Raw genomic sequence first — 17,436 nt, forward strand, 5'->3', positions numbered from 1 at the left:
TATTCTCATTTCTATACGATTGTCAAAATTTGTCAATAAATGTATATTTCAACATATATACATAATCTAATTATTTTCCCAATAATTTCATATTGTTCAAGAACAATTTTTGGATTTTATTCATTTGAAATATGAGTAAAATCGAATGTGTCACGAGATTCCCTTGCTTGAAACGGTCGCTGCCCAATACGAACTTCAAGAAAATTACGCCTAAATTTCTACCTAACTCGCTACAATATAAACCGTGCTCCTAAATCTTGATTCTTCTATGGCCAATGTCCGGAAGTGGCTTACAAATCTGATTAACTATATCAATGTATAGTGTCAAGCAACTGCCCGAACAAACTCCTGTCTACAAATATGGCTCGCGAATTAAGCGTACAAAATAGAAGAAAGTTGTCCGTTAACGGGTAACGACCGCGAGTATCATCGCGACGCATCAGTAAAGATGTAAATAGCTGTGATAGTGATGCTGATGACGTGTGATTTTTGAAAGCGATTTTCTTAATAACGAGGACGGACGATACGCGACGACGCGATAAGAATCGCGACGGGCAAGGCAGAGCTTAGGTAACCAACTGTTAAAGATCGCGAAATAAGTGATCGGCAGTAAAGCTTATCATGAAGCGAGACCAGTATTAGCACCTCACAATATATGAAAATGTTAGGCCCGTTGATGCGCGGAGAAAAGATTAAGTAATAAGATTAAGTAAAGGTAACAAACTGTGATGTAAATTTTCTTGCCATTTCAGCGATAAGTATGTCTGCATCTAAGATAATAAAATTACTTGGTAAATTATTAGTATATAGAGAATAATATAAGATTCAGAACTAATTCCAATTAGCTAGATTAAAAAAAAAAAAAAAATTATCATTTTTTTCACGAGACATACTTGCATAAAATAACGAGAAAATTTATCCGCGCTGCGGAGGCACGTGATGATTCTCGATAGAATCGAGATCGTGCAGCATTAATTTATGTGGAAGCATACGTGGAAGACGGTGCGAGTCGCTCGCTCTCGTCGCGTTCTCCTCGCCAAAAAACGTGCGAGCTTTGATTATCAGTTTGCATGAGGATAGAATCTCGTCATCGATCTAATGTGTCAGACAAATATCATACTCGTTAGTAATTCTCGATAATCACGGCGTCATCCGTGCGCGAACTTTGAGAAAGGTTAAACTGATCGAATATGTTATTCAAATGATTCTATTTATACATCGATTGTAAAATTTATTACCTTTCTCTATTTCTTTCTCTATTTCTTTTTCTATCTTTATCTTATCAGTATCTCGTTATCATTTTACTGCATTCCCCATTTCCACGAAGTCAAGTGAGAAATTGAAAATAGGAAAGGATAAGGTAAGCGATTAGATGCACGTACATTAATTTACATGTTCTCGAACTGATCAACACGACGCTTGGTATTGCCCTTGCGAATCTCGCGAAGTGTCTTGTATTTGTCGCGACCTTGGCGCACGTTTTCCCTGTGAATCTTATCCATCACCGTTTCCTTGGTTTCGTCGCGCGACTGGGCGAGATCTTGTTTCAATGCCTGTCAATGGATATATTCTATAACTACAATAATGTTTCACGTGGAATAATAAAATAATGTTTTACGTGTATAAAATCATCAAATTTGCATTAAATATCAGAAACATATTTGTAAGAAAATAAATATTTGCAATATTTTAAAGTAGATACAATTACAAAATGATTATTTAAAATTAGAAATAAAAAACCGAATAAAACGTATTAAAATTAAATATACCTTCAATTGATCGTGGAGACGTTCGTTTCTTTCTGCTAAAGTGCGTCGTTCCTCAACAGGATCGATTATAGTTTCGTCAGTCGCAAGATCCTTAGTGACGTTTCCTTGAGGCACTTCATCCTCACCCTCTTCCTCGCCTTCTTCATTTTCCTCGACATGATGATGATGCGGAGTCTGATTAGCCTGATATTGCCGGTCAGCTTCTTCTTGTCTCAATCTTGCATAATAAGACGTAACATACAATTATATTTAAAAAAATTATATTAAATTACATATAATTATATACAATTATATTTAAAAAAAAGGATGAAAAAAAGGAAAATTGCTATACTTGGCAGCTTCAAATTCTGCTTGTAATCTTCTAGCTTCCGCATCCTTAGCCTCCACTTCTGATTGTATGCGTTGCACCTCCTCTTGCTTAGCTCTTATTTCCTGTTCGAGTTTAACACGTTCTGCAGCCTCCATTTCGTGCGAGAGTTCCAATTTTTCCATCATGGCTGTCAATTCCTGCACGATAACACGAAGATTAAAAAGATAACAAAGATAAAAAAATCATGCATAAGATGAATGTGCATAATAAAACGAATATTAATTATGTGAAAATTTATAAAAAAAGTAACAATAGAATTACTTATTCTTGGCAATTTTAAACTACGCAATTAAATAAATTCGTTCTCACCTTCTGGCGATTTTCTAACTCTTCTTTGGCAGCCTGTAATTGTTTCAGTTGTTCCTCCAAACGTCGAATCATTTCCTGAGCCTCATTCAATTCGGCTTGCCGCCTATCCATTTCTTCCGCCATGTTTCTTAGCCTTTCTTCGTATTCTTGCTGTTTCTTCTCCGCACGTTCTCGGGCAGCTATTTCCAATTGCAATTTTTCTCTCTGTTGCTGTTTTGCAATCTTTTCGTCTCTAGCTTGAGCCTAATAAAGAAATCAAATGTTATCAATCTCTCATCACAATTTCACACTTAAGATATCAATGTTCATTATTATTATTCACTTTTTTATAAATAATTAAAATAAATTTTAACAGCCACACATTTGTTGTATTTTTCAACTTCTTGTACCATTAAATAATATTATTTTAATCCTTAAACAAATTCAATATGCTATATAATGGTTACGTAAAATAATGCCCAATAAATTAATCATTAATGATAACGTTATATAAGATTTAGTAGATAAGTAAAGGTACATCAATATATATATAAATATATATAAATATATATAAATTAATTTATATCGATTTCATAGTTCAAATATGACATATCATTGACACATAATATTCCATACCTTCATCTGCTGTACGTCGATCGTATCCGGTTTACGTCTGCGCATGTAGAGCTCGTGATTGCCCATACATAGTGCGAGAATTCTTTTGTTAATCTTCACTCTGCTAGCGAAAAAGACAAAGTCCGGCGCCTTCTTGTCGATTGGCTTGATTATAAATTTCTTATCGTTGAACGAGATATTCCGTATCTCAGACCACGGGAAGCCGATTTTCGGCGTAAGCTTATCGTCCTTCTCGTAGATGTTCAAACCTAAAGCATCCACACCCAACCAAAGGTCTGTGCCCTTCTTGTTGCGAATTTCAAAGTAATTCACACCATACATCTCTAAGTCCTACGGAAAGCAAGAAATAAAAAAAATACTAAAACAATACTAGAAACACCAAAAAATAGCAGCATTTCTCAACTTTTCACATAGTAAAATGTAAACTACAAAAATAGAGTTAAAAAAAAATAAAAAAAAACTTAGTTACAAACTTTAGTTAAAAAATACTGCCTCCTAAACAAACATCGAGTTGAAATACAAGATTACATGAATAATTATAAAGTATAATTAAAACATAACGTATAGTTATCGTAGATGCGACAAGTCTTCAGGAATGAATCAAGAAAGCTTACAGAAACAGAATTCGTAAAATAAAAATTTCAAAGACCACTTACACAATATATACAAAAATAATTTTGCAGTGAAAATAAATATCCATACGCGCCATCTATCCGCTTTCGCCTGAAGCCTTCGCCTTTGTGGATTTCAAATTTACATCCTGTACACGCTACTTAAACAGATACCTGAGCAATTTTCAGATACTCCATCATGGCGTCTTCTCGCAACATGCCACGATGTTCCTGCCACCAATTTGTAATAGAACTATCCCATTCATCTTTGCTCATCTTATGTTGGTCAACGACGCGCTGTGGCAACAGTCGATCATTCGCCAGGAAGCCAGTGGGATGATTGCCCTTCTGATAATCTCCATGTCTCGCTTGAACGGCGTATGAGGCCAGCAGGACGGATGTTTCCGGTGGGCAATATATTTCGTCCGTGAGGATAGAATTCTTCACCTGCAATCAATCAAAAAACGTTGATTGTAAGATATCAATTAATAAAGAAATGTAATTAATTTATTTGTATAATAATATTGATCAACGTGTATATTATGTTAAAATTCAATAATAAAATCGCAACTTATATAACAAATAATTAATATAAAATATCTAAAAATAACGCGTGTAAATATATATTTCATATGTTTGAAATAAACAATTTTTTATTTAAAATTTTGACGATAATTTGACGAAAATCATCACTCTTTTCGAACATTAACCATATGTGCTTGTCTAAATAGCAAAAAATTGAAACGCATTTCTTGCAGTCGCATATCCATTGAGGAAAATAAAATGATGGGAAAAACCAAATCAGATAAACGAATGACCATCCGGTGCACGTGGCTTACTTGGAGCGACGAATAAATGAACTGCATTGTTGTTACGTTACTCGCTCTCGAATACGATTATATCGACACACGATCCAGTCTCACTGTTTTTACAGTGCAACACGACCTGTTCTGTGACAAGGCTCAGAAATTATTTTGCGAAACAGAGTAGCAAATTAAATATTGTGTACGTGAACTAAAACTGCATAAATATGATAAAGATAAATATTTAATTAACAATTTTTTTACCTGAAGGTAAAAAAGTCGAAGCGTAATATCTTGTATCAGTTCTTCGGCGACGTCCTCGGGATAGAATTTTGCACGGAATTTGAACTGCAGTGGAGTTTCTTTCTTCACCTCCTGATTCATCACCTGTAAAATAAATGAAAAATAAATAACTCCGCTAAAATTATTCATCGTGCTTGAGCAAAGATCACACTTGTTGTTCAAATGTGTAAAAGCATGCGGTATTTACGGATCGCGTTATGAAAAGAATGATTAAACATGCGGAAAAAAGTTCTTGTGATGTAAGGATTATAGATGAATAAATGAGACACATATGTGATAACGAATGTATAAAATACATTAAAATATAATGAAAAAATTTGGCGTCAAAATGTAATGCATTGAAAAGGATAACATGCGAAATGTATTTTCGCATGTTATATTTTATACATTTATATGTATATAAAAATTAAACACGATATGGGAAAAATATTATCATATTATATTTTACATTTTTTGCTTGTAAAAATTTCGATTTCACAAATTCTGATAAATTCTTTCTTATATATGTATTTGAATATTCATATCTCTAACCGCAAACATATTCACGTCTTGTTTGCATTATCAGACAACAATTCGTCATAATTATGTAACGCGTACGATATCTGCATTATCGATCAAAGACGAATATTTCCTACTTCTTTCTATTTCTTAAATATAATTAAAAAATATTCGTCGTTCAAAAATGTGTGATTATAATGTAAGTGTGTGTGTGTGTATGTATGTACACTCATATGTTCTGTGCTTCGGTGTTTGATATTTGCGCTAAAAATAAAAAAGAATTATTCTTTTTTATCCTAAAATATATGTGCTTTTCAAGCATATCCTACATTTTACGTTAATTAAAAAAATTATGAATTAATTTTAAAAATTATACTATATTGTAAAACAAAAAAATTTTAAATAATAAAATATTGCATTGCTTACGAAATCACTTAACAGTAATTTATATTTAATAGTGAAATTTTCCCCTACTGTCAATGGAATTTCCCATCAATAGCTTCGACAAACGGAATCGACCGTCTTCCTAAAGAGGCAGACACGATTTCGTCTTCACATCAATTGATGACGATATAATCGCTTTTATTGGATTACATTAAGATACTCAAAATGATACTATCGCAAAGTATTTCAACGCGATGAATGTGTTCGTCTTAATCATTTATTTTCCATTCTCATGGAATCTTATCCAGGTGTATCACTGAAAGAACTTACGTCACGATAATCGGCTCATCGAAAGTTTATATTCCTCGTGTTTGTCGACTATTTATCTACGAGTTTTGTATATAGCGATAAATAGAAAAATATTGCTTAAAACAACATTATCTGGGCTATACTAGATAAGCATTGAAAGTTTCTGATAACTATCGCAATGAAAATTGCAATGAAAAATAAAAGTGCATTTTTTTGTGGTATTTCAAATACAATGTCTGAAAATGATACAAAACGTGTAATAATGCAAGATATGCTACGTGTACTACTTTCAATATCAAAAGTGAGAAAGATTTAATAATGTCACATATATATACAGGATTTTTTATTTTATCATCTTTTTCTCTCGTATGAACTGCCAAACATAAAGAAATGTTAATTTATATTATATTTATTTTATAATAAAAACAAAAATCATAATAGTTGTATATTACAACTGATAATTTTTAAAAAAACAGTGACATTTAAATTTATTATGCTGTTACATATTTCTAAGCAAATCATAAATAAAAATGAGATATATTTTTAAATTAAAATCTTGTAAGAATAACAAAAATAAAACAAGATTTTGCTGTCATATATTTTCTGAATAATTCATATCTAAATAGATACGATGTGTTCGAATAAGTATTATCAAGGAGTATCTTTATGATCAAGTGATTAATTCAACTAATATCAAACAAACGATGACAAACAATTATTCTGACATGTTATGACTTAATTTGAATTTTTTTTTTTTAATCTGGACATTAAAAATACATTGAAATAAAATGTGAGGATCAGAAAATTCTTTGTAATCTTACGTGGCAGATTTTTTGAAGACCGCACGGAATCACCTGCAATTATTTATCAATGTCACATATTGCTTTTACAATTATAATGTTATATGGTGCATTTTTGCATTCAAAGATGATTTTCGTTTGATATGACAGATAAAAGTATGTATTAATGTTACAGATAAAAAAAGAAAAGAAATAAATCGGTTATGTGTTTGAACAGCCATCTATTTAATATTAATTTATGATAAAATTATACTTTCGAATGATTATTTTACCAGCAAATTTCACTTATTTTATCAATATATTTTGACACGCATATATCATAGAATATTACGTACATCCCTCAGAAAATAACAAAAATAACAAGGTTAATTGAATTACGGGAAACTCTAACGTATATATATATATTTTACAACAGATGCAGTTTTTTTCAAATAAATGAATTGTCGCATATGTTAGATAACGTTTCAAGGACAGCATTTAAAAAATCACCAGTCATGATTATGATCATGATGTAACGGCATAGAATTGCCTTTTTATTAAATAACATATGATTTGTTGCCTTTAACTATTGTATCTTCACGGCAAATAGTTAAAACGATGTTTTTTTAACAGAAACAGGTATGTAAAGTGCGATCGGCTTCTCCTTTAGAGAATAAATATTTGCAAAGAGAAGTTTTACACAAGTCGCCGATTTTTATTAATCAAGATATATTTCAGGAAAAACAGCATTCGCGAGAGAGTTTGTGTCGCTAAAATCGTGCATCACTTCTCGTTTGGGCAACATGCAACATTTATGCTGAAAAATTATTCACAACTTACCCTAGACAAGAATGAAAGTCCACGCTTCCAGTTGTTAGTATTGCGGTTGGCATGCGTTTAAAGAATAAAAATATGGTAAAGTTAAAGTATTGCGGTGTATAAAACCATCCCGCGTATATCGACCACGAACAACACGTCCTTGAAATTATTACATCGATATTTGAAATATGTTGGATTTACGGTAAATCAGGTAAATCATGTTTTATAATGACAATAATAATTTTAAGGACGTCACGAAGAAGAATTTAACTCAAGTCAGCAGAGAAGCAAGATCGTCTTACATTCAATGTAATTCCTATAATTCTAAGTATAATGTGCATGTCCCATGCATAACTAAGAAAAGTATCGCTATACTCTCTCGTAAAAATATGAAAGTATTTTTTTTCTAACGCAAATTAAAAATTTTGACACATTCAAAATTAATTCTTGTCGGTTTTATGATAATAAAATTTGTAATTATTTTAATGGCTTGTAATATGTAAATTACGATTCAATTTTTTCATTTAAATAATATAAACATTATCATTATAATTAAAACATATACACAATATATATCATTTATTACATATAAAGAAACATCATAAATTTAAGAGTAGTGAGCTATTCAGACCGTCAGAGACCGTCTCGAGGATAATATTCGCTATTCCTGACGGAATGACGTCTTCTAAATCTGCTTGATACCAAAAATAACTGAGAGCTATGAATTTGCAAGTCTCATGTGGTCATCGATAAATAAAATCACATCGATAAACGTTATTGAACAGTCTAAAAGAATTTTCAAATTATAATTTAGGTATCATTTGCATGCATTTAATATTATTGCTATAGTAACTTTAATTATCGATATTAATATTTTTAACATTAAATTTCTTCAAATTGATTATTCGTTCTTTATTGAAATTGTAATTAAGTCTCTATCAAAATAAAATCTAATCGAAATTAATTAAGAAACGTAATAATTATTTAGATGTATACATCATTAAATTTTATTTAAATTTAATAAATGTTTAATGTTATTTTTCCAGTTTTCCAAAATTTCTGAGAAAAATTATCAAGTAGATTTATAAGAAATCTTATAAAATTTTAAGAGTTGCTAAATTATTTAATCTTTTTTATAGTAATATTAATTTTATAAACATTGCAAAGGCTTCTTAAGATCGTAAGTCAGTTTGAGAATAAAATAACAAACCCCTCGCCATTTTTTAGTTCAATTTGTCCTCATCAGTTAGTGCAATACAATCACGAATTTGCATGCACAGCCCAACGGTGGCCTTACAAGTATGCGCGATAACACAACAGGAATACCGCAGGAGGGAGACGCGGAGAATGGGTCGGAATGGCATACAGAAAACGCACGTATCGGTTGCTAGATCCTGTAATGCAAACTGTTACATAACAGTCTACAGTCTACAGTCCGCGAGAAGCGCACCTGTGCGAATTGTCTTCTTTTTCGACTTATAACCTGTTACGGAGCGGTGATCAAGCATTCCCGGGACCAGTCGGTTAAAGATTTGTAGAGTCCTTGAGACGACGCATCAACCATCGTCTACTTTGAGACCATTTTTACGCGAGGCTCTTATCGCACTTTACGATCGTTCTCTGAAGTGACACTTACGCGATAATAAAATTAAGTATTGTTAGAATGTAGTTTAAACAAGAGAAATAGAAGAAAATGCGATAAATTGCGTCATTTCCTGTTTTTTTATGAAATAAAAACTCTACTTGTGTATTTATTTTATTAAAATTCAAATAATGTAGGAAAAGAAATTAAAAAACAAGACAGGTAACCACAAGCATTGACGTACGATACAAATATAAAAAGATTAACCAGTATATTAAATAATAATCATAATGTTCATGAATCTTTTTGCGATTTCATTATGTTCTCTTGAACATTATGATTATTATTTAATACACTAGTTAATCTTTTTATAATCAAAGCATCGTACATCAATGTTTGTGGTTACCTGCCTTGCTTTTTAATTTCTTTTCCTACATTTTTAACTTTTAAATCACCTTAATTATTCTTTTTCTTTAAAATAATGTAATTTAATATTCTTTCTTAAATAATAAAGATATTGTATATCTTTCCATTTTATACGTTTAAAAAGTAATGTTTATTTTTTATTTTTCATCTGTGATGCTAATTCATCTCCTGATTTGACCTCTCTGTCATATTCGGTTATATTTTATCACTTTAATTTTATCAATAAAAGATTTTTTTATTTTAGTAGGAGTTTTAAATTTTCCATGCTCCGCGAAGTAAAATTTGCTGTTAATTCCTGTCTGAAAAGTACTTTGGATACATGCATCGTGCTTCATGGTTGCTACAACGAATTATGATCCAATTAGCGATAAATTTATCGTGCACTTAATTGCGCGATTAGAAGCATTATAAGTTACTCATTATTGCAGAATTCCAACTATGCCATAATCATTGATAACGCCATCATTTTTTCGTATTAATAATTAATATATATAATAAATATGTGATGGCAACATATTCAGCGATACCACTGTTATCATCATTGCTTTTTATAAGTCGATTAATTATAATTTTATTTTCTGAAGAAACGAAAAATTAAAAATCGCTCCACAAATATAGATAACTTGTATAGAAGTTTTCTCATTTTTGCAAGTTTTATTCTAGAAATGATAAAAAATATCTCTTGATATATATTTTTTTAATTTAATATATATTTCCTAGATAACCCATGACGTATTCATTCTATTATATGAAAGAATTTCTTTGTTGAGCCTTGACAGAAAAAAAATGCGCGCAATGTAATCTCGACAAGCGTATCGCACTCGACAAACACTCGCAATTCGTGCGAAAGTCGACCTCCATTTAAGGGTTAATATGAATCCTAATTGGGAGAAAGTGACACATAGGAACTTGAGAGAGAAGCGACCGAAGTAATCAACGATAACCGCGGCAAATTAGAATAATGCATAAAAAGAGATACAATCCAATCTCAGGACGAGAAAGAAAAAAAACAGAGTGACAAGAGGACGTTCCCACATTCGAGTGAATAATCCATAAATTCTAATAAAATTCCAATCTTAGATTCTGTAAACAATTTGTAGTATTTTTTTTTACTGGAAAAACATCAAGGCTTAAAAATATCAAGGCGTCTCTCTCTTTTTATTAGAAGCAACTAATAAGGAAACTTTCTCGCGAAGAAATTCTTCAAGTGACTTCTCATCGCGTGACTCATCGAGGGGTATTTTCATATAAGTGACGTAACACGCTCGATTGGATCGTTTAATAAGCGACACGCATATCAGACAATGTACACGCGGACGATCTTGTTCGCGTTCCTCTTTCTCATTTCTCTCTTTTATCGCGATGCGATAAGGCGCTCTGCTTCTGCAAAATCACAGCATAATGTTCTAGTTTTATTCTTTTCTTTTTTAATACCTGTGCGCCTCATAAGTTTCTTTTCTTGCGAAACGATTGACTCAGCAGGATGTATATCTTTTTTCCCAGATGAAAATACCAAGCGATGAAATACGGAGAATCCATTTTTTACAAGTGTAACGCATAGACTTTTATCTACAAATTCTTTCGAATCAATCTATACAATTTTAAAAAAAATGAAGAAATATTAAAAAAAATATATTTATAAATAAATATAAAAATTTTTTATTAAATATCAATTTTAATAGATTTTAACATAAAACATCGCTATCGTCCTCACCGCATGCAAAAATAATCATCCTGCATACAATCAATCATCGTCAAATTATTATTTTTTCAAGATGCTCTCTCAGAGTTCTTTCCTTGGAACGTGTGAAAAGTTTGTGTCCTATCGAGCTCTTACCAGACCATCGTCGAACTCGTCGTCTGTATCCGAGTCCGAGCAGCCTCTCAGCTTTCGAACTTTCTTTTTCACCTCCTTCTTCACCACCCTTGCTATCGCGCTTTCCGGCTGCGTGCAATCATCTCGTCATTAAGAGAAGAATTTAAAGAACGTGCACAAGGTGCCAAATGATTCATTACAGGAATGCTATCGGGATAATCATCGTTATCGAGCGACTACTATATCAGTCTACTGCAGTGCTATGCAATTAGAAAATTAAGTTAAAAACAATGACTCAAGATTTAATTAATGTATTATACTCATAATAATCGCTGCTATATTTATATAACAGATAACATAATTTATCTAATCTTCTTGCTGATGCTTTTACAAATGAGATTATCTAAAGCCATCAGAAGTTGTGGTAAAGCTCTCTATAAACAAGAAACGATTTAATCTTTCAAGACACTTTTCTCTTCATTTTTCTTCACAATCTGTACACGTATTTCTCAGATTTAAAGATTCTGAAATATGAGAAAAATAACTGGAAAAAGATCTCTTTTGCTACGTGAATAACAATCTTAAGATTAAAATAATCTCAGGATTATTACTTTTACAAAGATTCGAATTTTATTTTAATATGCATCTTATTTGAAAGATAAATCATATATCTAAAATATTTAATATTTAATTTAATAAAAGAAAATTTATGTCATAAAGGAAGTTCGCGTTTCTCTCGTTAAAAGTACGAGTAGTAAACGATTGTAGATATTTCTCTCGTATGTTAACACGTTAACCTATATATTTTTTCCCATCTTTGTTCTTTAACAGCTATTCAGTCGAGTTGGAGAGACTATAGTTCTGTGATTTTCATTTATCACATGGAAGTGTGCTACCGACGACGCATATCTACGTATACTGCAAGGTTCAATGTACGAATAGCCGATTGCAAAATAACTACTGTGATTTATATTAATCTTGATAAACTCTATGGAAGAAGTAAATTCATTACTTTACTTCTTTATATATTTTAAATTTAAGTAGAGTGAAACATCATTGTTAGACCGATTTATTTCCATGCAATTTACTGCAATAAATTTAGAAATTTGATTTCTACTGTTAGATAGGGACGAAATTATTAATTATTGCACCGATAAAAATATAGAAAAGTTTCGAATGTGTTTTGAAAATTATTATATCGTTCAAAAAAATTAGGTTTAGCATTATTGCATTTAGTTTTATTGCATATAATTGATTAATACTAAAATTATAATTTTTAAATACCGAAGATTATAATTTTAGTACTGCAGAAACACGAGGAAACTATAAAACAGACGCGGTTGTTTAAAAATGCCAAGATAAAACTACTTAAACGGGAATTATTGCCATGCCAGCTGGTTTTCAATGGCTCGTACAGACTACAAGTTCTTGCCTATATTCCATCCACGACAATTTTCACCTGGCAAGCACCTGTCGCGTCGGGTTTTTCTCCATTTTCCTGTTGGAGGCGTTTGAAAGTTTAAGCTCACGATTAGAAAGAAACCTAAAAAGGATGAGTTTCCGCCGAGGCCTGATGTGAAAATCATTGGCCTGTTGGAAAAAAGGTGACTGACAAGTTGAACGACAAGTGGCGACTGTGTCAAGGTGAAGGCGCGTCGTCTCCGACACTAACCAGCCGGTGAAAGCCGATAAAGTGTCTGGTTTGCTCTGCGAATAACTGTACTGAACTCGAAAATTAAAATTATTTGAATTTGCGGATAAATCAAAAAATTGAATAATCTATAGTCATTCACCAAACGTATTGATTTTTTAAAACAATTACGCTGATCAATTTAATTATATGTATTATAATGTCAAGAATTTCTTTCATAAGATATAGAGTTAGTTTGGCAATTCTTAAATTTAATCGGCTGATTGAGTTAATCGGAGATGGTAAAACTGACCTATATTCGTAATCAAAAATATACACGAGTGTAATCATAGAAAAAATTTGAATAAAAAATTTCTAAAAGACACATATGCGATTAATTTTAATGTTTATCATTGAAAAAGTTTTGAGATACGTGCAATTTTCACATAATGATATATAATTATAATTTTCTCAACTATAATCATTCCGTCATCAATTGTTTGAACGATATAATAATTTTCAAAATATATTTAAAATGTATTCAAAACTCTTATCTATAGCTTTTTCCTTATAATAGTTCTACTCGTGCAATAAGCTCCTTTAGATGATTCAAATCAAATTCCTAGATTTTTTATAATAAATTATATACAATAAATAAAAAAATGTTGTTCTATTTAATTTTTTATAAAACATTAAAGAGAATGTAACATATAAAGATGAAAAAAGCAACAAATTCTTTTTTAACCGGTTATTTATGGATGCAAATCTTACAAGGAAAGTACACTTCGAAAGTTTCTCGAAGTCAATCTGATACGCATCGGGAGTCCCCATTTCCGACCAAGTTGCGATTCTCGAAAGTATCGCTCATAAATGCACATTTAGCGAATGATTTTAATAATGTCTTTAATCGCAGTTTAATATGAAAGCATAGAAGATTCATATAAAATAAAATTTAGATAGGAAAATTCCTATAGAATTGGAAAAAAATTATGTAAAAAATATTTCAAAATAATAAATTTAAAAAAAATAAATCCAACAAATTTGAAAAATAAATAAATAAAATAACTTGTTTCTTATATAAATCTATATAAAAAAAAATCTATCTAAAATCTATTTTTCTCAAAACACATTTAACAATTTTAAAATTAATAATAAAATAAGAGTCTTTAAAAAATTTCATTGAAATATCTGCAAATTTTTAATAGAGATTCTCGGGAAAGGGAAAGTTTGCGAGCATCTATAACGTTCTTCGAGAAATAAGAATCATCAGAAAAACCGCATTCGTGCTACATCATGATTATAAAAAAGAAGGATAAGAACGTTCAACATGTGTCTTGCACTTGAAAACCGATGACATCAGCATTTGCCACCAATGAGCTAAGATCGAAGAAACCAAGAACTCTTTTACTGCTGCTGCATGAATGATTAATTAAAAAGCTATTGTGCTCCGATGCATACAATATTCGTTAATTAAGGAAAATTCGATTAGAGGTATTTCAATTGAAAATACGTAAAATAAAATAAATAAATTAGGGAACAAGAAGAAAAATGATAAATAAATTAATATAAACTAAAATAATTTTTTAAAGTAGCAAATGCGATAAGTAAATTAACGTTAAATTAACGTTATGATTCGATTTAAGGTTTTTGATTGCCGCAAGAATTTATAGTTGAGAAACATTATGAGAATACGATCTCAGAAAATCTTGTCTGTCTACCTGCCACATTGCAACCGCCTAAAAACAGGTTTCGTATGAATTGGCGCAACATATTCCGCTATCAGACACCTTTAGGACCTCTACGCGATATCGCCAGGATATTTGCTGCGTGCAATTCTTTAGGAAGTCAGCAATTACTTCTTGCATTAATTCCATATACTTCACGTGCGCGTAAGCGTGAATCTGATGCACGCTCGGCCGAGTTATACGCGAAAATCTGATACACATATATAAATTAAAGCGACTACAGTACATGCAAAATTAGTCGAAAATTATCTGCGAATAAATTTAAAAGATTGCGGTAAAATAATAAATTTTAAATAATTCTTGAAACGCGCGTACGTTAAAAGTTCTCGCGAATAATTGTTTTCAAAGTAATATTTGTTCTTCTAGGAAACTTTCAAAATGTATAGTTTTCTTATTTCCTTCTATACATTTATTTCAATTAAATTAATTAAATTACTTCTTCGGTGATTTCTAACATAATATAAATTGGAAAAAATTAAACATGAAAAATCATCGGTTTAAATATATTAAAATATATTTAAATATATTTAATATATGTTTAATTATTTATTTACTTACTTAAAGAGCTATCGTTAAATATTTGCATTTAAAGATTTTCCATTTTAAAATATATAGCCATATATTTAACTACTTAACTATTCTTAATCTACAGCAAAACGTGTCGCTACACATGAAATTACATTTCTATGACATAAGATTAGTTATAATAGTTTTACGAAGCAAAACACGTTACTTTGTACACAACGGCGAATCAGATTAGATATTATCCGACTTCATAATTTTGACAATTTCCGTTTTCATTCATTCCCGACGTATTCATACGCGTCGATACGCGCGGGTGGGCCTCGCATATCACGCGACGATCACAGCATAAGCGGTTCCACGGTCGGGATTCGGTTTTCAGTGGCATCAACACCGAAAATTGATCACGATGGAATTTCGCTTGCAACTAACACTCTCAAACCGCCAACGAAGCTAGCGAGAACTTCATAACCGGTTTTAATCTTCGTTGTATAACGCACTTAAATTATTCATAAAATACGAATAATTACCTATCTATTGTACAAAATTCATAAAATTCTTTTCATTGCAAAAAAATAAAATAAATAATTTTTAATATTAATTTTATGTATATTAAAATAATTTATAATAATTTTCATATTATATATTCCCTTTATAAAAGAGAGAGCTCATTTTTCTGGAGATTCTCCAGCTAGTTATACATTGGATAAATCACAAAGCACAGGATTAAATCTTATTACGTGGAAAAAAGGCAAGTAAATTAGAAAGCAGGACAAAAGTACGGGAAGAGGACGCGAATACGCAAGTATATCCTACCTTTTTGTAGAGCTTGATCCAGGTGAGGTCGCCCTTATTGTCGGTGTACTGGAGACCGAAGAACCACACCTCGCGCAGCCCGATCGTTTTCACGACCTGGTCGAACAGTTGCTTCCCGGTGGTCGTCGCCTGGATCGCGAACTCCAATTCCGCGTCCATCGTCGTCACCCTCACGTTCATCTTCGCGGCACAGCACATGCAAATAAAACGATGTTGTCAGATAATGAGATTCAAGCGCGTCACTCGGTAAAGAGCTCGAGGCTCTCGTCCTCACAATATGTATTATATATATGTTTCTTTTTATAATACTTCTCAAGAAGACTAGTCAGAATATTCTTCCGAGGCAATTCTTGTATTCTTTTCATAGGAATATTATTTCAAAAATATGCTAAGTACTACAAAGACCTTAAGCTTTTATAAAATTTTATAACTTTTTAATTATTTAATAATTTCTTATAAAATCTCAACTTCTTAATTTTAAGATATTCCTCGACATTTATGAAGAATTTATTGCGTTCACTCTTGATGCAAGTTTCAATTCGCACCAATAATGGTCGGCTTACCATTTTGCCACCGGCCACCATGTCTGCGGAGAGATTCGTGGAACGTTAACAAGCAGGAACCAACGATATAGGAGAATATTCGGCGAGAAAACACGCGAATTGAAGAATCGCCGAGACACGACGCGACTGACGACGAAGACTACGCGTTCAGTAAACGTCGATGGAGTATAAAATCCGACGGATCGCACGAGCGAGCGAGGTCGGCCTTCGGAGCCGGTCTCTCGAGCTGAACAATAGATCGAAACGCAAGTGCAACCGACAACGTACCCCTCTCCACGGTGTTCAAAGGAGACGAGGGCACCGTTTCCCCCGCTTCAGAATGAACGCGTTGCACGACGAGCGTGGTCACGTGGGGAACCTGGTCGGCCAATCGCGATCGGCGATACCGGAAGGAAGGGACCTCGGGTTAGGCCTGGTCGGGGCCCCGTTTAACGTTTTCGGATACCGGGTGCGCGGATCCGCTGCAATCGCGCGCGCGCGCGCGTTGATTATGTAATTTTTTCGTCGCGGATTAACTTCCTGAGGAAGTCTAGGCGTTGCTCGCGCTTCTACTTATCTTCGACGCTGGTAAAATATTTTCGTAGACACAGGGAAATGTGCACGTTATTCGTATCGAGTTTAAAACGATCGTAATCTCGTTTTATGAAGCTGACTGGTAACTTATACTGAACTTTGATTAGAGAGAGATATTTCAGCGATATAAGCTTCCATTTTACGCTATATATAAACTTGTTTGCGACAAACATTACGATTGAATCAGTCTCTCT

The 17,436-nt window shown here is 32.1% G+C and overlaps 1 protein-coding gene across 2 annotated transcripts; it reads right to left on the reverse strand.

The window, feature by feature from the left end:
- Positions 1–1,379: 1,379 nt before the first annotated feature.
- Positions 1,380–16,910, reverse strand: LOC105252124 (moesin/ezrin/radixin homolog 1). 2 transcript variants are annotated; one of them, XM_011259372.3, is made up of 9 exons: positions 16,670–16,910; positions 16,107–16,286; positions 4,742–4,864; positions 3,849–4,121; positions 3,064–3,393; positions 2,449–2,691; positions 2,101–2,276; positions 1,770–1,986; positions 1,389–1,553 (listed from the first exon to the last, which is right to left on the reverse strand). In XM_011259372.3, exons 1-9 carry the CDS (start codon positions 16,688–16,690, stop codon positions 1,389–1,391), a joined length of 1,728 nt encoding a protein of 575 aa, XP_011257674.1. In that variant the 5' UTR covers positions 16,691–16,910. The 2 variants fall into 2 exon arrangements, with proteins under 2 accessions (XP_025265771.1, XP_011257674.1); XM_025409986.1 differs by lacking the exons at positions 16,107–16,286; positions 16,670–16,910 and adding an exon at positions 6,793–6,825 and having other exon boundaries at positions 1,380–1,553.
- Between the last annotated feature and the right edge of the window lie 526 nt (positions 16,911–17,436).

This window comes from Camponotus floridanus, unplaced genomic scaffold (assembly GCF_003227725.1).
Source record: "Camponotus floridanus strain SB8 unplaced genomic scaffold, Cflo_v7.5 scaffold3, whole genome shotgun sequence".
NCBI lineage: Eukaryota > Metazoa > Arthropoda > Insecta > Hymenoptera > Formicidae > Camponotus > Camponotus floridanus.

Bases quoted from the DNA above. Each gene is read 5' to 3' on its own strand.
- LOC105252124 (XM_011259372.3), bottom strand. From the start codon at position 16,690: ATGGTGGCCGGTGGCAAAATG. The intron at 16,287-16,669 runs GTAAGCCGACCA...TGTGCCGCGAAG, and splicing joins TGGTGGCCGGTGGCAAAATG to ATGAACGTGAGGGTGACGAC. The intron at 3,394-3,848 runs GTATCTGTTTAA...TGCTTTCCGTAG, and splicing joins AGTATCTGAAAATTGCTCAG to GACTTAGAGATGTATGGTGT.